The 21,895-nt window shown below is 44.2% G+C and overlaps 1 protein-coding gene across 1 annotated transcript in view; it reads right to left on the reverse strand.

Moving 5' to 3' along the window:
• The window catches only part of Tph2 (tryptophan hydroxylase 2), a 100,760-nt gene that overhangs the window by 11,435 nt on the left and 67,430 nt on the right, over nt 1-21,895 (reverse strand). Inside the window, exon 9 of the mRNA XM_032890799.1 lies at nt 59-154. Coding sequence (XP_032746690.1) covers nt 59-154 — 96 coding nt within the window. The remainder of the gene's footprint in view (nt 1-58; nt 155-21,895) is intronic.

Below are 21,895 nucleotides of genomic sequence, written 5' to 3' on the forward strand. Positions count from 1 at the left end.
CTTCCATGACCTTGAACCAGTCTGCTTGGGAAGGGTATTTTCATTCACAGCTTCATACCTTCAATTCTCCGATGGAGGAAAGTAACCCTGCTCCATACGCCCGCAGTTGACCTTCTTGCTTGCAAAGGCCGAACTCGATTGTGAAGAAATAGCACTAAAAAGAAAGAAAAGAAAAGATGGACACCCATTCAGTGAACTGGTCAACAAGCTCCTTCACGGAATAAAATGGCACCCAAAATAAAATGCTGCACTGTACATAAATGCCTTAAAATTTTAAAATAAATTTAAGTCAGGAGTATTTATTGTAATTCATTCTCTTGCTTAATGACCCTGCCCTGGTTTGTATATCTCAGTGAACTTTGGTTAATTTCAGCACATGATTTTTTTTGCAATTTTTTATGATACCATTTTAAATAATAATCCTGCTCTAAGTTGAAAAAAGTATAGGAAAAAATGTAAATCACAGGGAGTCTTTTGATTCCTGTATGCAGAGACTTTGTGCATCAAATCTTATCTCCTGTAATGATTTTAAAATTAAAATTAATTTTAAGATTTCAGGAAAATATGAAAAAAATGAATTGGAATCTAGTCACCTCAAACTTTTATTTTCTTTTTTTTTCAAACTTACATTTTCAATTTGATTATTCATTCAGAAAACTCTTTTAAGTTTTTATTATTATTATTATTATTATTATTATTATTATTATCATTATTATTATGTATGCAGTGTTCTGCCTGCGTGTATGCCTGCAGGCCAGAAGAGGGCACTAGATCTCATTAGAGATGGTTATGAGCCACCCTGTGGGTACTGGGACTTGAACTCAAAACCTCTGGAAGAACAGCCAGTGCTCTTAGCATCTGAGCCAATTCCAACCCTTCGGCAGGCACCCATTAAACTGGAGAGAAGACGGTTATTATTAGTGGGCAAAGTGTGCCCTGAGCAAGCACAATGGTCTGAGTGTGGAGGGTTTGGACCCCTGGTACTCCCATAAAAGCTAGGCATGGTAACCCTCTGTAATCCCGGCACCAGGAAAAACAGGCAGATCCCAGGATCTCACTGGCCAACCAATCTAGAACAGTGAACTCCGGGTTCAGCAAGAGACCTGATTCAAAAACTAAGGTGGACAAAACCAGAGATCAATAGTGATGACCAACGTCAACTTCTGGCCCTCACTCGAGCAAGCATATCCAAGCCCGTAAATAAATACAAAACACACAAACAAATAGGTGAATAACCAAATCTTTCCAATGGCATTTGTCGAAAACCTACGGGATGCCCATCTTTCAGAAATGAAAGAGAGCCAAAGAAAACAAAAACACACTGACCAACCTATCAAAACTATAGTGTCGGTGTGTTTTTAGGAAAATCTTAAATGGATACTAATGTACGCATATGTATATGCGTGTCTATGCATAGTTTTTAAGGAGACCGTTGGGTGGGTTAGAAAAGGGAGTCTGGGAAGAGCTGGGAACAGGGTGGATGTGGTTAAAATATATTATACAAAATTCTCAGAGTAATAAAAGAGCAGGGGGGAAAAGTAAACAGAATCTGCAATTGCTTCTGTTGGGTTCAAGAAATCAACCTGGACAAGGGGAAAAAAATGTCTGCACAACCATAAAACTCTTGCGAGGGGCTGAAATCACACTATTCTTACTCTAATCGAGAAGTGAGAAGCCAGCAACACGTAATAAGAATTGAATCAAATTAGCGCTGTCCTGCGTCTGTGGTGCTAGGGCACCGAAGGTGTTGAGAAAGAAGCGAGTTTAAACACTCCTGAAAGGGGACAGAAAATAATTATAATTTCTAGCCCATGACAGCCTGCTCTATTTTTACCCAGAGGTTGAAATGCCCTCTGATTCTGAAGGGTTTTGTTTGCTTGTTAATGCAGGGATAACCTCCGAGGTCAGGCGGTCCCATGCTCTGCATAACTGAGCTGCACCCAAAGGAGTGGCCACTTCCAAGCCACGGGGCCTCACCTCCAGAAGCAAGGCCTCCTTCCTGATTCGGTTGCCAAAGAAAAGCCAAACTTAAAGACCGTGTCGCCAATGAATATGCCTCCTTACCCTGTCTGTCCCACGTTTTCTTTGTTTTACAGTATACTGCTTTTCTGACGGTATCTCGGGTACTTTTATGGGCGATATAAAACTGCTTTAATCCATCTCACCACATTGAAGTATAAGGCCTATGCAGCACGTGTTATCTCCTAAAAGCAAAATAAATTCCAGTGCCATTGATACTGTACAACGTTCTTTGTTTGGAGAGGCCGTCCTGTGTTACAGGTTGCTTGGCATCATTCTAGGTACCAATAAAAATCCCCCACCGCAGGCTTTTGGGCAGCTCCATTAAAGTGGCTGTGATGCTTGGTTTCGTCAATTGACACAAACCCTAAACATATCTCAGAATGGAGGCTTTTAATTGGAAAAAATATATATGCCTCCATAAGATTGGCCTGTGGGAGGCATTTTCTTGATGCCTGTGGGTGGTGTCACTCCTAAGGCATGTGGTTCTGGTTGCCGTAAGACTGAGCAAACCACACAGAGCAAGCCAGTGAGCTGCTGCATCGGCTCCGGATTCCGGGTGCTTATGTGAGTTCCTGGTCTGCCTTCCTTGGATAACAACTCCAAGCTGCGAGATGAAATAAATCCTTTTCTCCCCAAGTTGCTTTTGGTCTCGGGTGTTTCATTGCAGCATTAGAACCCCTAGCTAAGACAGGGGCTTGTTTATTAAAACCTTTTTATAAAGAATTTGCAAACAAAAAAAAACCTCACACACCAAAATTAACCAGATCCAAAGTCTGTCGTCTCAGCGAGCTTCTCCACAGTTACAACAAGTGGAAATTCACACTGGATTTTGCAGTCTCACTGTTGATGATATTTTTATGCCCAGCTCGACATGATGTTTTAAAGGCTACAAAAGGACATGTGTTTTCCTGCCAAGAACCATACAATGGCATTGTGATGGTCCCGGAAACATAAATGAATCTGGCTTCAGGGCTTTGCACTTCCTATCCCCTCTAGTAGTGTATTCTTCTCTATAGGTATTCGTGGAGTGGTCATTTTCTTTCTTTTCTGTGAATTTTTCTTAATTGGAAATAAATTCTTCTCTCATAAAACGCACCCCAACCACCCTCCCTTCACTCCTCCTAGCTCCCCCAACCTCCTCTCTCCCCCAGACTTGCTCCCCCTCTGTTTCCTCCTCAGAAAAGAGCAAGCCTCCAAGAGATGACAGCTAGATGTGACAAAGCAAGGTACAGTAAGACGAGGCAAAGTCCCTCTCATCCAGGCTGGACTAGACAACCCAGAAGGAAGAAAAGAGCCCCAGGAGCAGGCAAAAGAGTAAGATATGCGCTAGCTCCCACCATGAGGAGTCTCACAAGAACACCGAGCCAACAGCCACAACACGCAGGCCCTATGCTTACCATCTCGGGCTCTGTAAGCCCTGATTAGCTGATTCAGTTCTCCTGGTGTCCCCCATCCCCCGTGAGTTCCTACAGTCTTTTCTCCCTCCCGTCTGCAGGCCTCCCTGATCTCCAAGGGAGACCTCAATTTTAGACACACTCTTCACACAATGTCTGACTGCGGGTCTCTGCAACCACGCACGTTTGCTGCTAGAAGCCTCTCTGAACTTTCCTTTCTCAATGAAAAGTTGGTCCGTGAAAATGATTGCAGCATAAATGTCAACCACGCTCCCTGCTTGGTATGTGTCTGAAGTGCTACATGAAGACCATCTTCCACCCAACACCACCCTGCCCATTGACTGTTACCGCTGCCATTGCCTACGTCACTCAGTAGTATGAGCTGTGATAGGACCAGGGGCTCGCCTCCTTCTTCACTGCAATATTTAGACAAGAGTCTAGCATCAAATAACTGCTAGAAATGTCTGTAGAGTAGGTGAATGGGTCCGCGGGTGGAAGCCGCTGTCAGGAGGGAATCCGGTCACCTAGCTTAGAGAGGCAGATGCTAGAGAACAACTCTGGTCTTTGCTGCCCTCATTTTCTCTTACTTCACAGTAGACGCGCAAACCGAACCTGTCATCCATTCACCCACCAGTTCGGTATTTATCCACCGGTGTTCGGCAAGCCCTTACGGTGTGTTTCAGGAGTTACTAGGAATCGACCAGGGACGGATGGCACCGCATCTCTAGGAACAGTTTGTTTGTTAAAACTGAGCATTATCCTCAGCTCCACGCGGAGCGAGGAGGGGCCGTAGCGGGATGTCGAGATGCTAGACGTCAGTCTCCCTGAAGTCTCGTGAGAATAACCAAAAATGAGAGTGGCTAACGTGTTGGAAAGCTGCAAATAAAAGCCCTCAAGTCTGCCATCTGAACAACTGTGTACAGTCCTGCTCACGGTGGAGCAAAGTTCTTGCTATTCACAGAGAAGCCTAGAACACACATGGAGACAAGGCCCTTCTACTTCACCAAAATGGAAAGCTTGTGCTTAGGAAGGCGGGGTGATCTACCCAGCACCCATCGTGACATTTACAAGATCCAGAGCTCAGTGTCTTACAAAGCCCAACATCAGCGTCTGCCGTCCTGTAAGGTTTCTAAATAAATAAATTAATAATAATAATAATAATAATAATAATAATAATAATAATAATAATAATTAGTGGGTGTGTGATTTCCCTTTACAACCCAATGATAGGCAAATGAAAATCTGGAACAAGGAAGCTGGAAGCTCACGGTGTCTCCTTGGAGTTCCTTTGGTTCCCCTCCCTGATTTACCTTACCTTTTCAGCTCACCACACAACATCCTTGGTTGAATATAGAAAACTCAGTGGGCAAATGTGTCGTCTTAGTCAAAGGTATCTGAAACACACATGCGGTGCCCGCTGCAGGAGCGTTCAGGTTGACTGTTAAGTGCGTTTTTAATTCCCCACACTGCATCATTGAATCATAATGCACAGCCCCGGTTAGCACCAAATCAGAACAGGCTGACAGGGCTCCTGAGAAGACTCCACACATCACACATCAGCCTCGGCGTCTTCTCCTGGATTTGGGCCTCTGTCTGATTTTAATAACAAGAATTAAAAGGCCTGCATCGGTTTGACTAAAGATTCAAATGTTGAGTGGAGGATTAGCCAGTGTATCCTAAGCTAATACACGTCTAGCAACAGAACGGCCTCCGAGGGAAGAAGAGCCCTGTGGATCTTCCTTCCCATGGCTCTAGTGCTCTCTGGCCCCTTCCTGCATCTGGGAGTCCCTCCAAAATGTCTGCCCTTCCATGGCTCCGTCTGCTCCTTGTCTGCCTATCTTTGCCTTCATCATCAAGAAAGCCCCTGGCTTCAGCTTCGGGAGCCCGCTTTCCTCATAGAAGCAGACCTTTTGCTCTGACACGTCTTCCCACTGTCAGCTCTGTGTGTGGCTGACAGATAATAAGTAATGAAGAATTACATCTAAAACTGAAGTGTTGGCGAAATTGGAATTAGGGACTTACTAGAGATGCTTTTTTGCTCTCAATAGTAATGAAGACCTCTGTCAGATCACGAACTGAGGGAAGACACCGGCCACACATGTCTACTGCCTGGCTTTCTAGGCAGAGCCAGCTCACAGTTGAACTGAATGACCCCCCTACAAATGTCTTAGAGTTCAAGGATAGCTAACTGCTTCTGGAAATTTTGAGAAAATGTAATTTATTTTCCTCACACAACTCTCCAGATGTGGATCTATAATATATTCCCTTGAGGTTTTTTTTTCCCAGACAAATATCCTACCTATTATCACAAAATAAATATGCAAGAGGTAAAGAAAAAAATAAAAACACTGAGCTTTGTAAAAACACCTGCGAAAGAGAATTGCTGATTCTTGGCCGCTAATGTCTTTTAAACAGAAACAAATAATAATAGTAAAACTAACACCTCCCAAATTGAAGGCTACCTTTCATCATCAGCGCTGATGTTCATGAATTCTAAATCTTACACGCACTCGTGATATATAATTATTTGTAAATATTTTATTTGAATATAATTACATATAATTATTAGCTTAAAACCAAAACAGGAATGATAGATGGGACCTCTTCCGCAGAAGAAAGCAGAGTAATTTACATTCACAGTCATTAAGCAGAAAAAGACAGCAGCGTGAGTGACAATCTGAACTCTGAGGGGCTGTGGAACACACCTAGGGATTGCTCGGGGAAAAAACCCAGATAGGGTGCGCAATGCTGCCATCTTCAGATCACTGCGGGTAATACACCCTTCTCAACAGCGATCCAAGTTTGAAAGAACCACCAACGTGAAATCATGCCAACATAATACAGAATGGTCTCATGTGGTGATTGAAGAAAGGTCTCTCTGCAGGGCCCAAGTGAGGATGCTTCAATCCCACTTGGGAAGGAGAAGAAAACAATCATGGGAGGCAGAGGGAGGGAGAGACCTGGGTGGGAGAGGAGAGGGGGAGGGGAAAGGGGGAACATGATCAGGTATGGAGGATGTGGAGAAACCGGAGAGAAGCCTTGAGGGCCAGCAGAATGAAAATATACAACCTCGTGGGGGTGGGGAGGACGCTCTAGAAAGTACCAGAGACCTGGGAGGTGAGAGACTCTCAGGACTCAAAGGGATGAACCTTAGATGAAATGCCCTACAGTGGGGAGAGGGAACTTGAAGAGTCCACCTCCAGTAGAAAGACAGGGTATCATTTGAGGCATGGGGTTGTCATCCCACAGTCAAAATTTTTGACCTAGAATTGTTGCTGTCCAAAAAAAAAAAAAAGGAGAAGAGACTGGGGGATAGGCAGTCCAGTGACAGGCCCAACTTGGGATCCATCTCAAAGGGAGGCTCCAAGGCCTGACACTATTACTGATGCTATGCTGTGCTTACAGATGGGGGCCTAGCATGGCTGCCCTCTGAGAGGCCAACAAGCAGATGACTGAGACAGGTGCAGATACTTACACCCAACAAATAGGCAGAAGCCAGGGACCCCTGTGAATTAGGGAAAGGCTAGAAGAAGCCGAGAAGGAGGGCAACCCCATAGGAAGACCAGCAGACTCATCTAACCCGGATCCCTGAGATCTCTCAGACACTGAAGCAGCATACACCAGCTGGTCCAAGGCTTCGACACATATACAGCAGAGGACTGCCTGGTCTGGCCTCAGTGGAAGAAGACTCACCTAACCCTTGAGAGACTTGAGGCCCCACAGAGTGGGGAGGGTTGTGGGAGGGTGGACATCCTCTTAGAGATGGGGAAGAGGAATGGGATGAGGAACTGGGGGAGGGGGGCAATGACTGGACTGTAAAAAAATAAAAGTAATAATTTTAAAAATGAAGGCAGAAAGGAAGGAAAGAAGGAAGGAAGGAAGGAAGGAAGGAAGGAAGGAAGGAAGGAAGGAAAAGCAACACTGTCTTTATGTTTGGGGTTAACATCTTGAGGGTCTTGCTATGGCCGCATATTCCAGTTAAAGAGAAATCCAGCTCTATCATGGAATACTAAAAATGGACATTTTCTCCTCTTGTCTCTCTGTTGAAGAGTCTCTCTGTCTTCTAAAATTCCCTGTATGCTCAGAAATAATTAGGTTTCCCTTTTCTGAGAATCATTCTGTACTGATGAATCAGGTTTAAATGGTACGTAGGAGCTTCAAGGCTAAGGATGCTAATTCTTCCTCTTTTCTCTAGGGAACAAACTTAACATGTCACTTAACAAATTCCTGAGTAGATGGGGACACAAGTGGCATATTTTCTGTCACTTTTCCAAAACAAAGCCTTTCTTGCATAGTAGCCGTGTGTATTTTTATTTAATAATCACACACATTCTCTCACATCTAGAATTCTGTTATCCACTTACCCAGGCGAGAAGTAAAAAGTTCACAAAGAAAGCTGGAGAGAGCCTGACTGAAACTGTGATTCTTGCAGAAACTGCACCAAGCTCCATGTCTCTTGTTTATTCAAGACTCCTTCACTCCCTTATTCCAATCCTCCATGTCTGACCTTCCTCACGGCTCTAAGCGAGCTTAGTTACGGGGCTCCTAAACCCACCTAACATAAGAGAACAAGAACAATACACCAGCAGGAAAGCCAAAATTGTCCAAAAGCACCAAAGCACAGTATCCGGCGACTGAATAGCAAGGTGCTTCCTAACCTGGGGTTATCACTCCATAGGAGGACTTACCTCAAGCTTCAGAGCATTGACTGGCAACCTAAGCAGGCCTAACAACGCGTTCTTTTACAGTTGTCCTCCTACCTGCCCATGAAGCAGACAGAGAAGTTATTGGCTGCATTGTTTGCATGAGAAAACTGGAACCCAAAATTCTGGAACTATTAGTTATGAATCAAACTTGAGTTTCCAACCTCAGATCATCCAGCAGTGATCAAGCTTCCACATGCAGAGCTACTGTGAGCTGCTGTGCTGGCAAGACAGGGCCTAGTGCTGAGGTAGTTCCAGGGGGAGTGAGTGGCCATTATCCTTACTCCTCGGGAGTCATTGGAAACCTTCCCTTCTGCAACCCCCTGTGAGTTCTGTCTCCACCACCACCACTACTTCTTTGTGGTCTAACAGATCAAGGCTCGGGGCCTGCAGAAGATGGGTGTTCCGGCACAGGACAGGAAGAACATCCAACAAATACCTGCCCCAAGGTTGTCCCTGTCATGACCAAAGGATAAGGCTCAGAAAGAAGGAATGGTTCTGAAAGATGTTCCAGTACCAGCAATCCGCCATGTGGTCAGGATAGAAACACGTAGTGTAGAAAGCTCGCTAGCCCTTTGAGGGTGTTTGCTGGATTGTTTCCACTTTTGTCAGTGTACCGCTTTGCCAGGTTGCCGAGAAGGAGGCATCCAAGTCCCCCTCCCATATCCCTTTACGGCGCTCCCACCACCATACTCCCATCCCCTATCCCAGCATCCACCCCTGGCTAGTTCAAATTTTAGCATCATTGAGATTTCAGCTCTCAAACAGTGCATGCCTTCCTGCCTTTAGCCAAAATTCCTTAAGCCTGATTAAATCACAATTGATAATAGGCTAGCAGTAAGAGCTATGCCTAGGAGCGGGACAGAAAGCTTTAGAATAGAAATATTAGCACAGCAAAAATAAATATTAGAAACAAAGGTGAAATTAACGACCGTGTTACTTAAACCACGGGGCGGGGAAGTCTCCATGCCCTGGTAATGCCACACCAACTCCTCACCTCCCCCTCCCCACACACAACCATTCCTGTTGTCATTTCTTAAACCCTTTGAGCTCTTAACCACTTCTAAGAGTCATACACAAAACAGTGACTGCCCAGTTCTGCCATCTTCACAGCAAAGGTTCCTGAGGAGGGAAATCCCCCCAGGAATCTGGCTTGCTGAAAGAAAGGAATTTTGCATGGTTTGTTGGTCTGCTCTGAGTCTGTGGGTTTCACTCTGTAAAATAAAAGTGTGAAATTAAAACTATCAGACTTGGTCCAGTGTTCTGATTCCCAGTGACATAACATCTCTAAATAAAACCTGTTAGATCGCTAAATAAAACACGCTATTAGGTCACAATGTAGACCAAACCTGTAATGTGGGGAGGCAGCCTAGGGATATGGCTCAGATAGATATAGAGCACATACCTAATATGCACAAGTTCATGGGTTTGATTCCAGCACCAAACCCAAAAGTGTGTGTGTGCGCATGCGTGCGTGCGTGTGTGTTAAATTCTACTATACTGTTCTTCAGTTAAAATTCAAGGGAAGAGATTTCTCTGTTCTCGAGGATGGAATAAAATGGATCAGGAAAGAAAACTAATAATAACGATTTTTAAATGGTCCTGGGTGTGATTCTCCCCTATGTTCTCACTCTACTTTAAAACTATGGTGTTGGGAGAATTTGAAACCCGTGTTGGATTTTGAAGAATTCCTAGGTGAGCTTTAAGGAATGAAGTTTCTGGAAAGAATGACAAAGTGCTTCCTGCAGAACCTTGAGACTTGAGGTATCAAGAGAAGGGCTTAGAAGAACCCAAAGGTTCATCCCAGGAAGGTGCATTATGCAATGGCCAGATTGTCCTGCAGGGACTTAATGCACCTGGGTGAGGATACTCAAGAGGGCCACCCTCTCAGAGGTGAAAGGGAGGGGGTTGAAGGAGGAACCTTGTGAGGAGGGGCTGGGAGGGGGCAGCATTTGGGATGTAAATATATAAATAAGTAGAACAACTACAACCACAGAACCTGCAGTTTGGGAAGTGGGAATAACTCAGTGGTAGAGCGCTCACCCAATACTCACAATGCCCTGGGTTTTGATCCCTGGTTCCACATAAACCAGGCATGATAACGCACACCTGTAGCATCAATGCTGAGGAAGTGGAGGCAGAGGGATCACAGGATCAAGGCCAGCCTTCGCTACATAGCTACATAGTGAGTTCAAGGCCATCCTAGGATACTGAGACTGTCTCAGAGAGAAAGGGGAGAGATACAGAGAGAGAGGGGAGGAAGGAGAGAAAGAGAGGAGGAGGAAAGGAGGAAGAGTAAATGGGGGGGGGGGGGGGAGAAGTCATTTCTTTTTCCAGTAGCTGTCCTCCAGCCAAAACAGAGAAAACCAAGTAGAAAAAAAAAAAAGAAGGGCCAGATTGAGTGCCATCCTGTTAGCTACGGATGACCCCCAAGTTGTGAGAGCAACAAATATTGTCTTAGTTGCAAGCGCTCACTGAATGAATTAAAATGCAAAGTCCTACGCTCTGAGGAAGCATTATGGCAAACCTTGTGGAAAATTGATCATCAAATATAAGAGGCACACTAAAAAGAAAAAAGAACGTCAAAAAAAAAAAAAAAAAAAAAACAAAAAACTTTTATTGAAGAATACGGCATAGGCTGTTTTCGGCACCTAGTGATAGTGGGAATTTTCCTGTGTGTTTAAATAACTGCTGCTCCTCACAGCTCTGTGTGTGTGTGTGTGTGTGTGTGTGTGTGTGTGTGTGTGTGTACGAGCTCTCGAGCTTTTGGAATAAATGCATGATTTTTTTTTAAGAGCCCTCTGGTCATTTTAACTTTACTGCCTCATCTCCAGCTTATCTGAGAGAATTTTCCATTTCAAAGAAAGCGACCTGACTTATTATCGTTTAGCATTTACCTTTCCTACATCAGAATTTAATGGGTTTTTTTAATGGAAAAGAGAAGAAGAAAGAAATACCCCTGCCTTCTTCCATCCACTCAAGAGCTAATGGGAATGCTATGCATTTATTTAACATGAGTACCACCTAAGCAATGGGTCCATCCTTCTACTCAGACAAGACCCAGTTAGGACACGCTCACGTCCAGAGCTCCGGGTCAGAGGCTGGAGGTTTCCATATGACTCTATACTAGGAATGCTATGTTGGGGGTGTAAGGAGAGCCATCTAACAAGGCTAGCAGGGATTTGACAAAGGCCTGTATGATGGCAATGGCCAGGTGGTGGCCCCATCATGACTGCCGTGTACCACAGCCCTGGAGTAGAGGTCAAAACTTACTCAGGTGGCAGAAAGACTCCATATTCCTGCCTGTGCCTTCTCCAGGTTCCAGATGGCCATCATTCTCTCCTGTCCTATTACCCTCGAGCTGGTTGCAACTACTCGACTGACCTTCCTGCTTCTGTGTGCATCTTTATACTTGTGTTTCCACTGCACATAAAGCTCTCGCTATCACACAGCCCACTGTCAAATCCCTGCTAGTCTCCGGGTCTGGTGGCCCTCCTTACATCCCCAACATAGCATTCCTAGTACCGAGTCATACTGAAACCACCACCCTTTAAGCCTGTCCCCTCCACTACACTAAGCTTCCTGACACCAGGGAACAAGATTTATTTTCTTGTGGTATTTCTGTTGACTGACTGGCATATTCCACTAGCTGACACGTAGTAGGTCCTCAACAAATATGGAAGATAAGAAGAGAATGTGGATAAGCTTGAAGAGTTTTTTGGTTGGCCATGCCTACAAAGTCAACGCCAGCCAACCTGGATTATTAGTCACTAAGCTCAGCCAGTTTTTCTAATATTAAAGATTTGGGGGGAAAAGAGAGAGAGAACTTCTCTGTAGTAGCCCTCAAACAGATTTCTCAATTACAGGTTCAGAAATGGATCTAGCCATTCATGACCTCATCCAATGTTTTACCTTAACAGTAGCCCCACCCCCACCCACCTCAGTAAGGAAAGGAGGACCTGGCCTCCTTGCCACAGCCAAGCCCTGAGCATCGCAGGACCTTAGCAGCACGACTGGAGGCTAATTGGCAGGCACTGCCTACAGAAGCTTGGAAGCTCAGGCAGCCTGGTGTTTAAGTAGCTTCTGGCCTCCTCGTTACAAGTGGTGACTGAAAACTCTGTTGATTCTGACATCTGGATCCCTGAAAACGTCAGGGGGAAAGTTTCTCAGTTTGCTGTTTCTGAGGGTTGGGAGCCAACTGAAGCCTAGCCAGGGAAAATGCTAACAGTCCTTGGTCAGAATGTGGAAGAGTTTATGATGCGACAGATTCGAGCACTAAAGTGCCTCCTAGTCCAGACTGTTCAGAATTAGCAGCTACAAGGAATTTCTGTCAGCATCACCGTTCAGACCTTCACTCGGCTGATGACAGCCAGAGAGATCAGAAGGATGCTATTTTCTCCAGGTGAATCTCTAAGATGTCCATCCATCCAATTCTGCTTCCCACAATATCCACTGCTCTTTTTAAAGCATATTAGGAATACAGATAGGCTTCTCTTCATGCTCCATGGACCTGCAGGTATTTTGAGTTTCACAAATCAAACGCTAGTTTTGTATTCCCCATATTGCCTCCCAGACCCTAGATGCAGTACAAGAGCCCCCATTATAAAATCTCTATAACAGGAATTCACAAAATATGGTTATGATTTTAAAGCAATACCAACATTTCTTTCCAAAAGCCTTCATTGAACTCATTAAGCAACCAACCAGCTGCCTTAAAACAACTTGACTTTCCTGTGAACACACACACACATACATACACACTCACACACACATACACACACACATGCACAGACACACACACATACATACACACTCACACATACACACACACACGCTCACACACACATACACACACATGCACACACACACACTCACATACACACTCATATACACACACTCACACGTACACACACACTCACACACACTCACACACACACACACTCACACACATATACACACACTCACACACACATACACACACACACACACTCACATACACACACATGCACACATACACACACACACACACGCACACATCACACTCACAATACATGCCCACATCATTTTCTTACCAGATGCATGGATCAGCATTCAATCTATATATGTGCTTAATCTTCCTTGCAGGGAAGACCCACTTAAGCATATGTTACAGGTTTGGAACTACCCAAGAACTGACTGGTAACCTAAGCAATTTTGTGCTCCCTGAAGGAGAAGTGAACTGATGAGCATATCCTTGGCCATCCATCCTTAGGCATGCCCCCAAAATGTTCTGCATCAAATCACACATTCTCCCCAGATGTGGTGAATTTAAAGGTCAGCTCTCCAATGCTCAGATAAAAAATGAGGTTTTTACTGACTTCCAAATGAGCTGTGGGTAGCCACTATCTTTAGAGGGTCATTTTATTTTTATCCCTGCATTCCTAAAAGCAACACCCTCCCAGACATTAGGGCTAACAACCTTACACTTACTCACTGACTCCTCTCCAGGCAAGACCGGGGATTCTAAAAGATGATTATATATCTGAAAACTTGTCGAGGAGAAAAGGTATTTTTAGCAGGAAAAATAGCAGATCTCGGCACTCTGTTGCATTGATCAGACTTCTTACTTTATGATTTTATTAATGAGGTCCTGTTTCTCTTCTAGTCACCAACACCACCACCATCCTCATCTCTCCCGCTCACAGCTGACACCAACCATCTGTATGTGGAAAGGGGGTTGGAGAGATGTACTCATGAATCTGAGTACCTGTCACATGATGGTCTACAGTAATTGAAACTCTAGACTGCATTCAAGGTCACTTGAGCTTCCCTGTCTCTAGCAATAATCACCACCAGATATTGGAGCCTACACTCTACGAGACACAGTACTGAGAACTTTACAACATGCTCACAGCAGCCCTAAGAGGAAGACACTGTGGAGATAATGTCATTTAGAAGTCTGAGCACATTGACTTCAAAATGAGAACCACAGTTTAGGGGCAATCTCTGTATTGACCTCGTGAAAGTTATTTCTACCAATTCTGGGTCTTAGGCTCTTTGTCTATAAAACAGGAAAAGTATCATGAATAACCATTTATTAAACTATTACTATGTTTCGATGCTAAGTCCCCCCCACCCACCCATTTTACAGGTAAAATGACTAAGACTTGGGTTGAGTAGCTTGGCAAATTTAAGGGACAAATAAAGATGACTTAGACGCATGTGAACCTGGCTCCTAACTCTGTGTGGTTTGCTCTATACATCAATGTCTGCCTTCTGTTCCCAGGGTGACTGGACACTGTGGGACACTACAACTGGGGTTCTTAAGAGTGTCATTCACAGCACCGGAACAGATTAAGGTCTGTCTAGCCTTTCCATGACCATCCTCTGTTAGACTGCTCTGGGCTGGGTACCTTCACCTCCTTTGTGACCCCTAGATCATCTGGGCATCACAATACACACCGGTTGGAAGTCAGTGAGAAGCCCATGCTATAAACGAGGCAGGAAAGAAACTGAGTCATCTGGGACTTACGGGAGAAACAGTACTGCGAAGAGCATAGTTCAAGAGGGCCAAGACTATGACGAATGAGGTTAGGTCAGAAGTATAATGCACCATTTTTATAGCTTAAAAGTCATATTACAAAGCACAAAGTCGAGTAAAATATAGCACTAAAACTACACCAGTCCATGTTTGTATTTGATTTAGAGGCATCGTTTATAGCCACAAGATTAATTCTAGATCATTGAGAATTCATGAGATAATAAAGAATACCATGACTTGAGCTATTTCTGAAGTCTTCCGGGAATCATTGTGCCAAGCTCTCTGGCTACTAGGCAAGCTGATGTTTTGTGACTGCCAGGGATGATGACCCCATTCCCCCCGGCTTTCCCTTTTGCTTAATATGTGGAGAACATAGAAGTCACACTGATCCCTGTCTAGCGGGACAAGAGTGTCTCAGCTCTAGCCAATTGTCTCACTGCACAAGGGCATCAGATTGCTTTGGAAATCTGAGAACCGAGGCATTTGTATAACTTCTGCTGGGCAAATATGGGCAATTTTTTTTAATTTAACCAAGGTATAGGTGCATATGTGTGTATGTGTGCAAGAATATATTTACACACACACACACACACACACACACACACACACACGAATTACAAGTCAGCTTCTTTTGGTCTGCTAGAACAGCTTTGTAAAGAATCAGCGTCCGTTGGCCGTCCACCAGCCAAAGCCTTGACTTTATCTAAGCTAAGACTGTATCTCAGCTAAGAATCAAGAATTCTTAGTTGCATTTGAGAAAGGAAAAAGTAAGCAACTAGATTGATAGATAAATAGACAGACAGACAGAGAGACAGACAACCCACCTTTGTAGAGCTCAGCATTTAAGTGTTTCTAAAGCAAACCATTTAAAGGTACTTCCCCTTGGCTCATTACAAAGAATTTTTAAGCCTTGGACATCAAACATAGGGCCCGTGTGTGCACATTGGAGATGAAACTAAAGTGCATCTGAAGCCAGAACAAACAACCTTTTTTGGCTCTCCTCCAGCACCTGCTTTATGTAATTTTATATTAAATTCAGTCGTCTTCCATCCAAACTGCGAACACCTGGACGGGGTTATGAGAAACACGAGCTCACAGGGTGGAGCAGCCAAGACCTGAGCCCCCGAACGCAACGCTTTGCTCGGTTATTAAGGGAGGGCCGCACTGACTAACAGCATCACTCTTAATCTGCTTGAGAAGTTCCATCAGGAATTCACATTTCACGCGCTCTCTCTGCCACACACGATACTTCCTCATTTATTTTCCCAAGCTGTTCCCTATGACTTGTCTTTCTCTCTCTGTTTGCTCAGGGGAGGTGTGCTATTAAGTCAAAGGCAGCTCCTCCATCTCCAGGGAGAAGCTTGACATCTTCCAGGAGAGGCCCTTCCTTCTATGATTTATAGATAAAACATTTTACACTGTAAAATAGCAGAGCGGCCCCATCTAAGACCCTTTTATGAGTAAACTGAACCATCTGCATTTCAGAAAGACAGAGGTGGGGTACTGAAAGTTAGATTACCCCCCAAGGTCACACGCAAATGCAGAAATTCCCCAGGGGCTTCCCTGTGTGTGTGGTGCTCACTCCCATGGCCGCCTGGGTGCCTAGGAGCATAGCGATGCGAAATGGACGCGCTGGCACGATTTTCACACTCGCTACTGTGCCAAGCAGCTTCCCGGTGCATTAGCTCATCAATTTTACATCTCTCTGGCATTAGAGAGCAGTATCAGTCTCCTTTTAAAGATGATGACATTGAAACACGGAAGATGTTATGATTCTGTCCTTGGCCAGAGTCTTGTCTGTCCCAGCCAGGCCTTGAATTGTACGCTTCCGCGTTTGTTCCTACATTATCCCGTTTGAACGAGAAACTTGTTCGTTTGATGTAGCCAGGCTCCCCCATCCCCCGAATCGAAACAGGCTCCTTTCTCCCATCATCTCCCAGACAACCTCAGCAATGGTCCTATAACATCAGATTAACCAGAACACCTCCTTATCCCTGGGGATTCTCTTAGGAATTTCCCATGCAGTGACCACCACCTTTCTGCACAGTGGTTAGAAAGTCCCACTTGTCTTTGTTGTGTTGGAAGTTGAGCCCAACTATCTCCTATTGCAAAGCCCATTGCGGGCCCCCTGGACTGACTATGATGCCAATGAACCAAGTTTGCCTTACCATCCTTTGGCAAGGATCATAATTAATATTTGCTGTGATATCCAGCCTGTAGTTGACAACACCTAGATTTGGACCCCAGTACAAATCATCCACTACACTATACTGCCTCCATGCTGGTCCCTAGGGATGCACAGGCTCAGTAAGTTCAGAGAAGAGGTCACTGTGCTTTACAGATCTCCGGTCCTGCCCTAATTCCTACTAGAATGAGCATCCTGGGAACATGTGCTGCGGAGAAGCTCGAGAACTCTTTGGCTACTGATAGATGTGTATGGTTCTACTCAGAGAGAGAGAACAACAAGAAGAGGTAAGGATCAATTAAATTGTATCAGTTCTCACTTACTAATGGGAATATGACCAATGAAAGAAGTAAAGATTGACAAAATGTGCCCAGAAAAACCAACCACACTCATCAGCCACGTGTGGTGATCACAAAACCACCCTGAGACTTGGCTGAGCAGAAAGCTATAGGACCTCGCTTTCCGGGGTTTTCCCAGTTCTGTCTTCTGTGGAGGTAAAAGATATGCTCTGTCCAAGCAGCACAAGTATTTGATAAGCAAATGAACACCTCATTAGTCCTTTCTTTAGAGCCCAGACTTACATTACGGACTTATTTTGTTGATGTGGTAAAATGGCCTTCGAGGAAAACGCGCGGGCTCTATGCCAGAGTGCTAAGTGTGGCCATGGCGGTGGTGAGATCACAAATGGCCTATGTTGTTTCTTCCTTCTCCATCCAGCTTTTAAAAACTTCCCATAATGAGCGTGTGTCGGTCCCATAAGAAGGAGAAACAATGGCTTTTGTGAAGACTTTGTAGTAGTGGAATTACTGAGACAGCCAGCACACACACACACACACACACACACACACAAAAACACACACACACACATATACACACACAAAAACACACACACATACACACATACATACAAACACACATATACACACAAACACATACATATACAAAGCATACACATATATACACATACAACAAATACATATATACACAAACACATACACATACATACACACAAAAACACACACACATACTCACACATACACATATACACACACATAAACACAAAAACACACACATACACAAACATACAAACACACATATACACACATACACACATACACACACGAACACATACACAAACACATATACACACAAATACTCACACTGTTTTTACAGACACTGGACAGGGCAGGATTCCAAGCACTGGGAAGAATGACAGTAACCCTCTGGGTGATTTAGGATTGGTCCTTCCAACCCTAACTGCATTTCTCCCTTGCACCTCTGTCTGGATTTAAGCTTTTGAATGACAATGTCTCTGCCTTCTGTAAGACCTGTCCTGAAGTTTCAATCCACCCACCAGAATTATTCCGCAGATGACCATCCTTACAGCAACAAGCATGTAGAACTCCAGGAAAATTGCAGGATTGCTAAGAAGCAAGCAAGGAGATTTTTAATCACTGTGTGTTCAATCTCACGTCGAATTTCTTATTGTGCTACCATTGAGCGCAGTGCCTCATAATGTACAGTAATACATTTTACATCTCCTAAATGTACTCTGAGTTTTTATATCGCAGTTCAGAAGAATGGCTTTGAAAATCCTTTTGACTCCTTTATTTGAAAACTACATTTGTGGAATGGGGTAATTAAATTCCTATAGTTTGATATAACATTACCTCCACTATTCTAGCTCATAAAGAAAAAAATGCCAACCATCTTCTTTCCGCTTTTGCTGGAAAATGGAACTACACCGCAGATATTTCTGTTAATGCGAGTTAAGATCCTGATAGCCTGTGCCATTGTAGTTAAACCGGAAACCTCTCTCTCCAGCATACCGTCATGGAAATGAAAGGGACTGCAGAAATCTCCCATAGTTGATGAAAGCATTCAAACTCCCTTTGAGAAGAAAAAGTAAGGAGACCTCGAGTCAGGACTTTAAAAGCACGGTGCGACCTGGAGGGCTGGGGTTTTGACATGGCTTTAGAATTCTTCACCAGTGTGGTTCTTAGGACCTCTTAGGCAGTGATGAGAACAAATGCAGTCATCCTGAAGAGGGTACCAAAGATGTCACAGTGCCCAAGGTAACAGTGGCTTATGTCACTTGTTCTTCACCCCCTATCGGGTCAGAAGATAATAGTACTGTTTTGTTGAAGGCTTTGGAGGCAGAAGGAGGTAACAGAATTAGTGCCTAGCCTGAGGACACATTCAGAACTAGTCAAGCTGCCTCCCAAATCGACCTATCATAACTTTACATTTAGGGAATAACACTCGAAATGTATATAAGAAATACTCAAGTTAATAAAAAAAAATAATAACTTTACATTTAGGCCCTCTCCTCCCCTCCTGGGGCCACACCTTTCGCTGCCCTCCAGACTCAGAAATCAGTGTTGCATGTTGTTCTTCTGAATTTCTAAGCGTGAGCCCCTATGCTTGTGCACACTAATAAATCTATATGCTTTTGTCCTATGATAATCTCCAATGTGACTTTATTTCAGCAGACTCCAATACTTCAAAGGGGAAGTGTGGGGGTTGAGTTCTTCCCTGGTAAGAGCAAGACCCTGAGTTCAATCCTGAGGTCCAGAGGGAGAGAAAGGTAGAGACTTCCCTACGCTATCTGCCAGACGGCCTGAATATCCTCTCCACCAATGTCTGTGGAGCACTGAGAGGCACAGCCATTGGCTGTGGGGGACAGCCGGGACAAACTAATGCTACTATATAGCAAATAGACCCAGTGTTCTCCCAGTGATCGGGGAATGATGTTACCACAGCAACTCTGTTTTTATGAGTTTTCCAAATTTCCAAACTAGGTGCTCTATATTTGTTCTCTTTCCTCTGTTATATGATGGCTCTCGGAGGCCCCTAGGATACAGTTATAAATGACAGAGAAAGATGCGAGCTGCGAAAGTGTACAAACACCTCACACTACAAAGAAATTTGTTCCTGAACCAGGTGAAGGAGGCAGAGCTCTTGTAACATGAGCCAACGACAAATCCTCCACGATGGAACAGCACACATGACGAGAAAAACACAAAGGGATAGGACCAAACAGCCTTGGCTACAGCGTTAAATGTTCTCGGAAAAGAACTAGACCAAAGGTAGCAGGGCCTCAGGGCATCTAGACAGCAAATGAGTGATAAAGAAAAGCAACGAAAAAAAATTCGTTAAAGAAGCAAAGCGTCGCTTACAAGAGGGTTCTACTTTTCTATATGCACAGCAGATATAAAAGTGAGAGTAATGAGTTGGAATAGATATTATTAACTTTTAATTAAGTTCTTTGGTAATAACATACAAACTGATCATTCACCCGAACATCTCAATTAAGGATATAGAGAGACGCGTTCCTTCCAGCCCTTCGTCAGCTTTGTATCAAATGATTCAAACAGCTGAACCAGTTCAAAGACTCCACACAGAATAAATAAGCCTGCGGCTTATTCGAGCTCCCTATAAAGTGGTCACTCTTAATGTCATCCGTGTTCAGAAAGAAGGACAGCTGCACATACATCTTCTAGCGTCCTATGTTTCCCCGCCCACGAGCGGCTACGTGAAGAAAAAAGACAGTTCAAGAAGCAAGCAGATGTGCTCAGAAAGTGGGAAATACCGATAAGAACTTCATACACTAAGGCTAACCTTATCGTTGTAATGGGAACTCTAATTGGTTCTTAGCTTAAGACCGGCCGTGCATTTCAGAGCCACTCGCAACAAAAGAAAAGTGCAGGTTAGACGTACAAATTCAAGCACAGCTGAGGATGCTCATCAAAGCCCTAGCCAGTGCAAACAATGGCAGAAACAAAGCATTTGTTTGATGAGAACGTACAAACAGAACTCGGCATTGTTAATACCCTGATGATTTTTACTAGGGAACAGTTTAGCAGATTGGTCAGGCCTCTGCCATTTTCAGAAGGCTGTCTGGACTTCATCTTCTTAGACGATCTGCGGAATGGGGATACTAACACGCACTCCATGAAAGAGGACTTTTCCTCGTTCTCAAGTTCAGTTTTTTCCCACGTTAGCTTTTTCAGAGTGGACCTTCATCTTTCAATGTCAGAAAAAAAAAAAAGTTTGCTAGTTGAAAGTTCCACCTCAACTAACGAAGTGAAACCCACTATTAAACTAGCAGTCTGTGGTATGGCCACTGTCATCTCAGAATGGAGGAAATGTGACGAACTTAGAAAACTAACTTTTGTCACTTGCGGAGACTCTGCATATATCTTATTTAAGGTCCTAAATCGTCCCTAAGTTAATGCTTTTTGTTTACCCAGTGTTTCCCGAATTGCGCCCATGGTTGTTTCTGTTCCGTGAGACTGACGCTCTGGGAGCAGGTCCTGGGAAAGATTGCTTACTCCTCCTCTGCCCTTGGCTAGTACTCTCCTCTCGTCAGCATTATCGAGACCCACTAATAAAATCCCTTCAATCGGAAAGCGAAGGTGAACACGTTTCAGGGGCAGCAGAACTGAATGAATGACCTAAAGCCCTATATAGATGGAAAATTCCAGCTGGACCAGGGGCCAATTTATTCTGCTTAGGAAACATCTGTGTTCCTATTGATTGCTTCTCCTCCAGATGATGTACCACGTGGTTGGTTGCAAATGCCTTTAAGATGTGAGGAATAAACTGACCAAAAAAAAAAAGAGAGAGAGAGAGAGAGAGAGAGAGAGACTTTAGCATCATAGGATGGGGTACACCATCCACTGACAGATTCTCTCCTATACATCCTCCCTTTGGGAGGAAGGGACATCTGTCTATTTCTAGGGCTGGTTTTTAAGTTCCCTTGATCAGTTCATTTCCGTCTGTGCATCACTGTACGGATGAGTAACTAGTCTCACAGACAGAAGAATAGCAAGATACAAAAACAGAACCAGCTCACGGACAGCTCTTGTAGTTGCCTGGGTCCAGTTGCAGGCTGTGAAGCAGGAAGTTCTGTAACAAAGAGGATAGCCTAGGGTGCTAGTGTTTGCATAAAAAAAGATCTCTCGGATATACAAAGGAGGCCAAAAGGTTACTTGGGAAAGGCATTTGGGCGCATGGTCTAACTACCCTACCTCTCTTCAACGTCACCACCTCCCTCCGCTACAAAGGT

The sequence above is a fragment of the Rattus rattus genome, chromosome 1, assembly GCF_011064425.1.
Source record: "Rattus rattus isolate New Zealand chromosome 1, Rrattus_CSIRO_v1, whole genome shotgun sequence".
Lineage (NCBI taxonomy): Eukaryota > Metazoa > Chordata > Mammalia > Rodentia > Muridae > Rattus > Rattus rattus.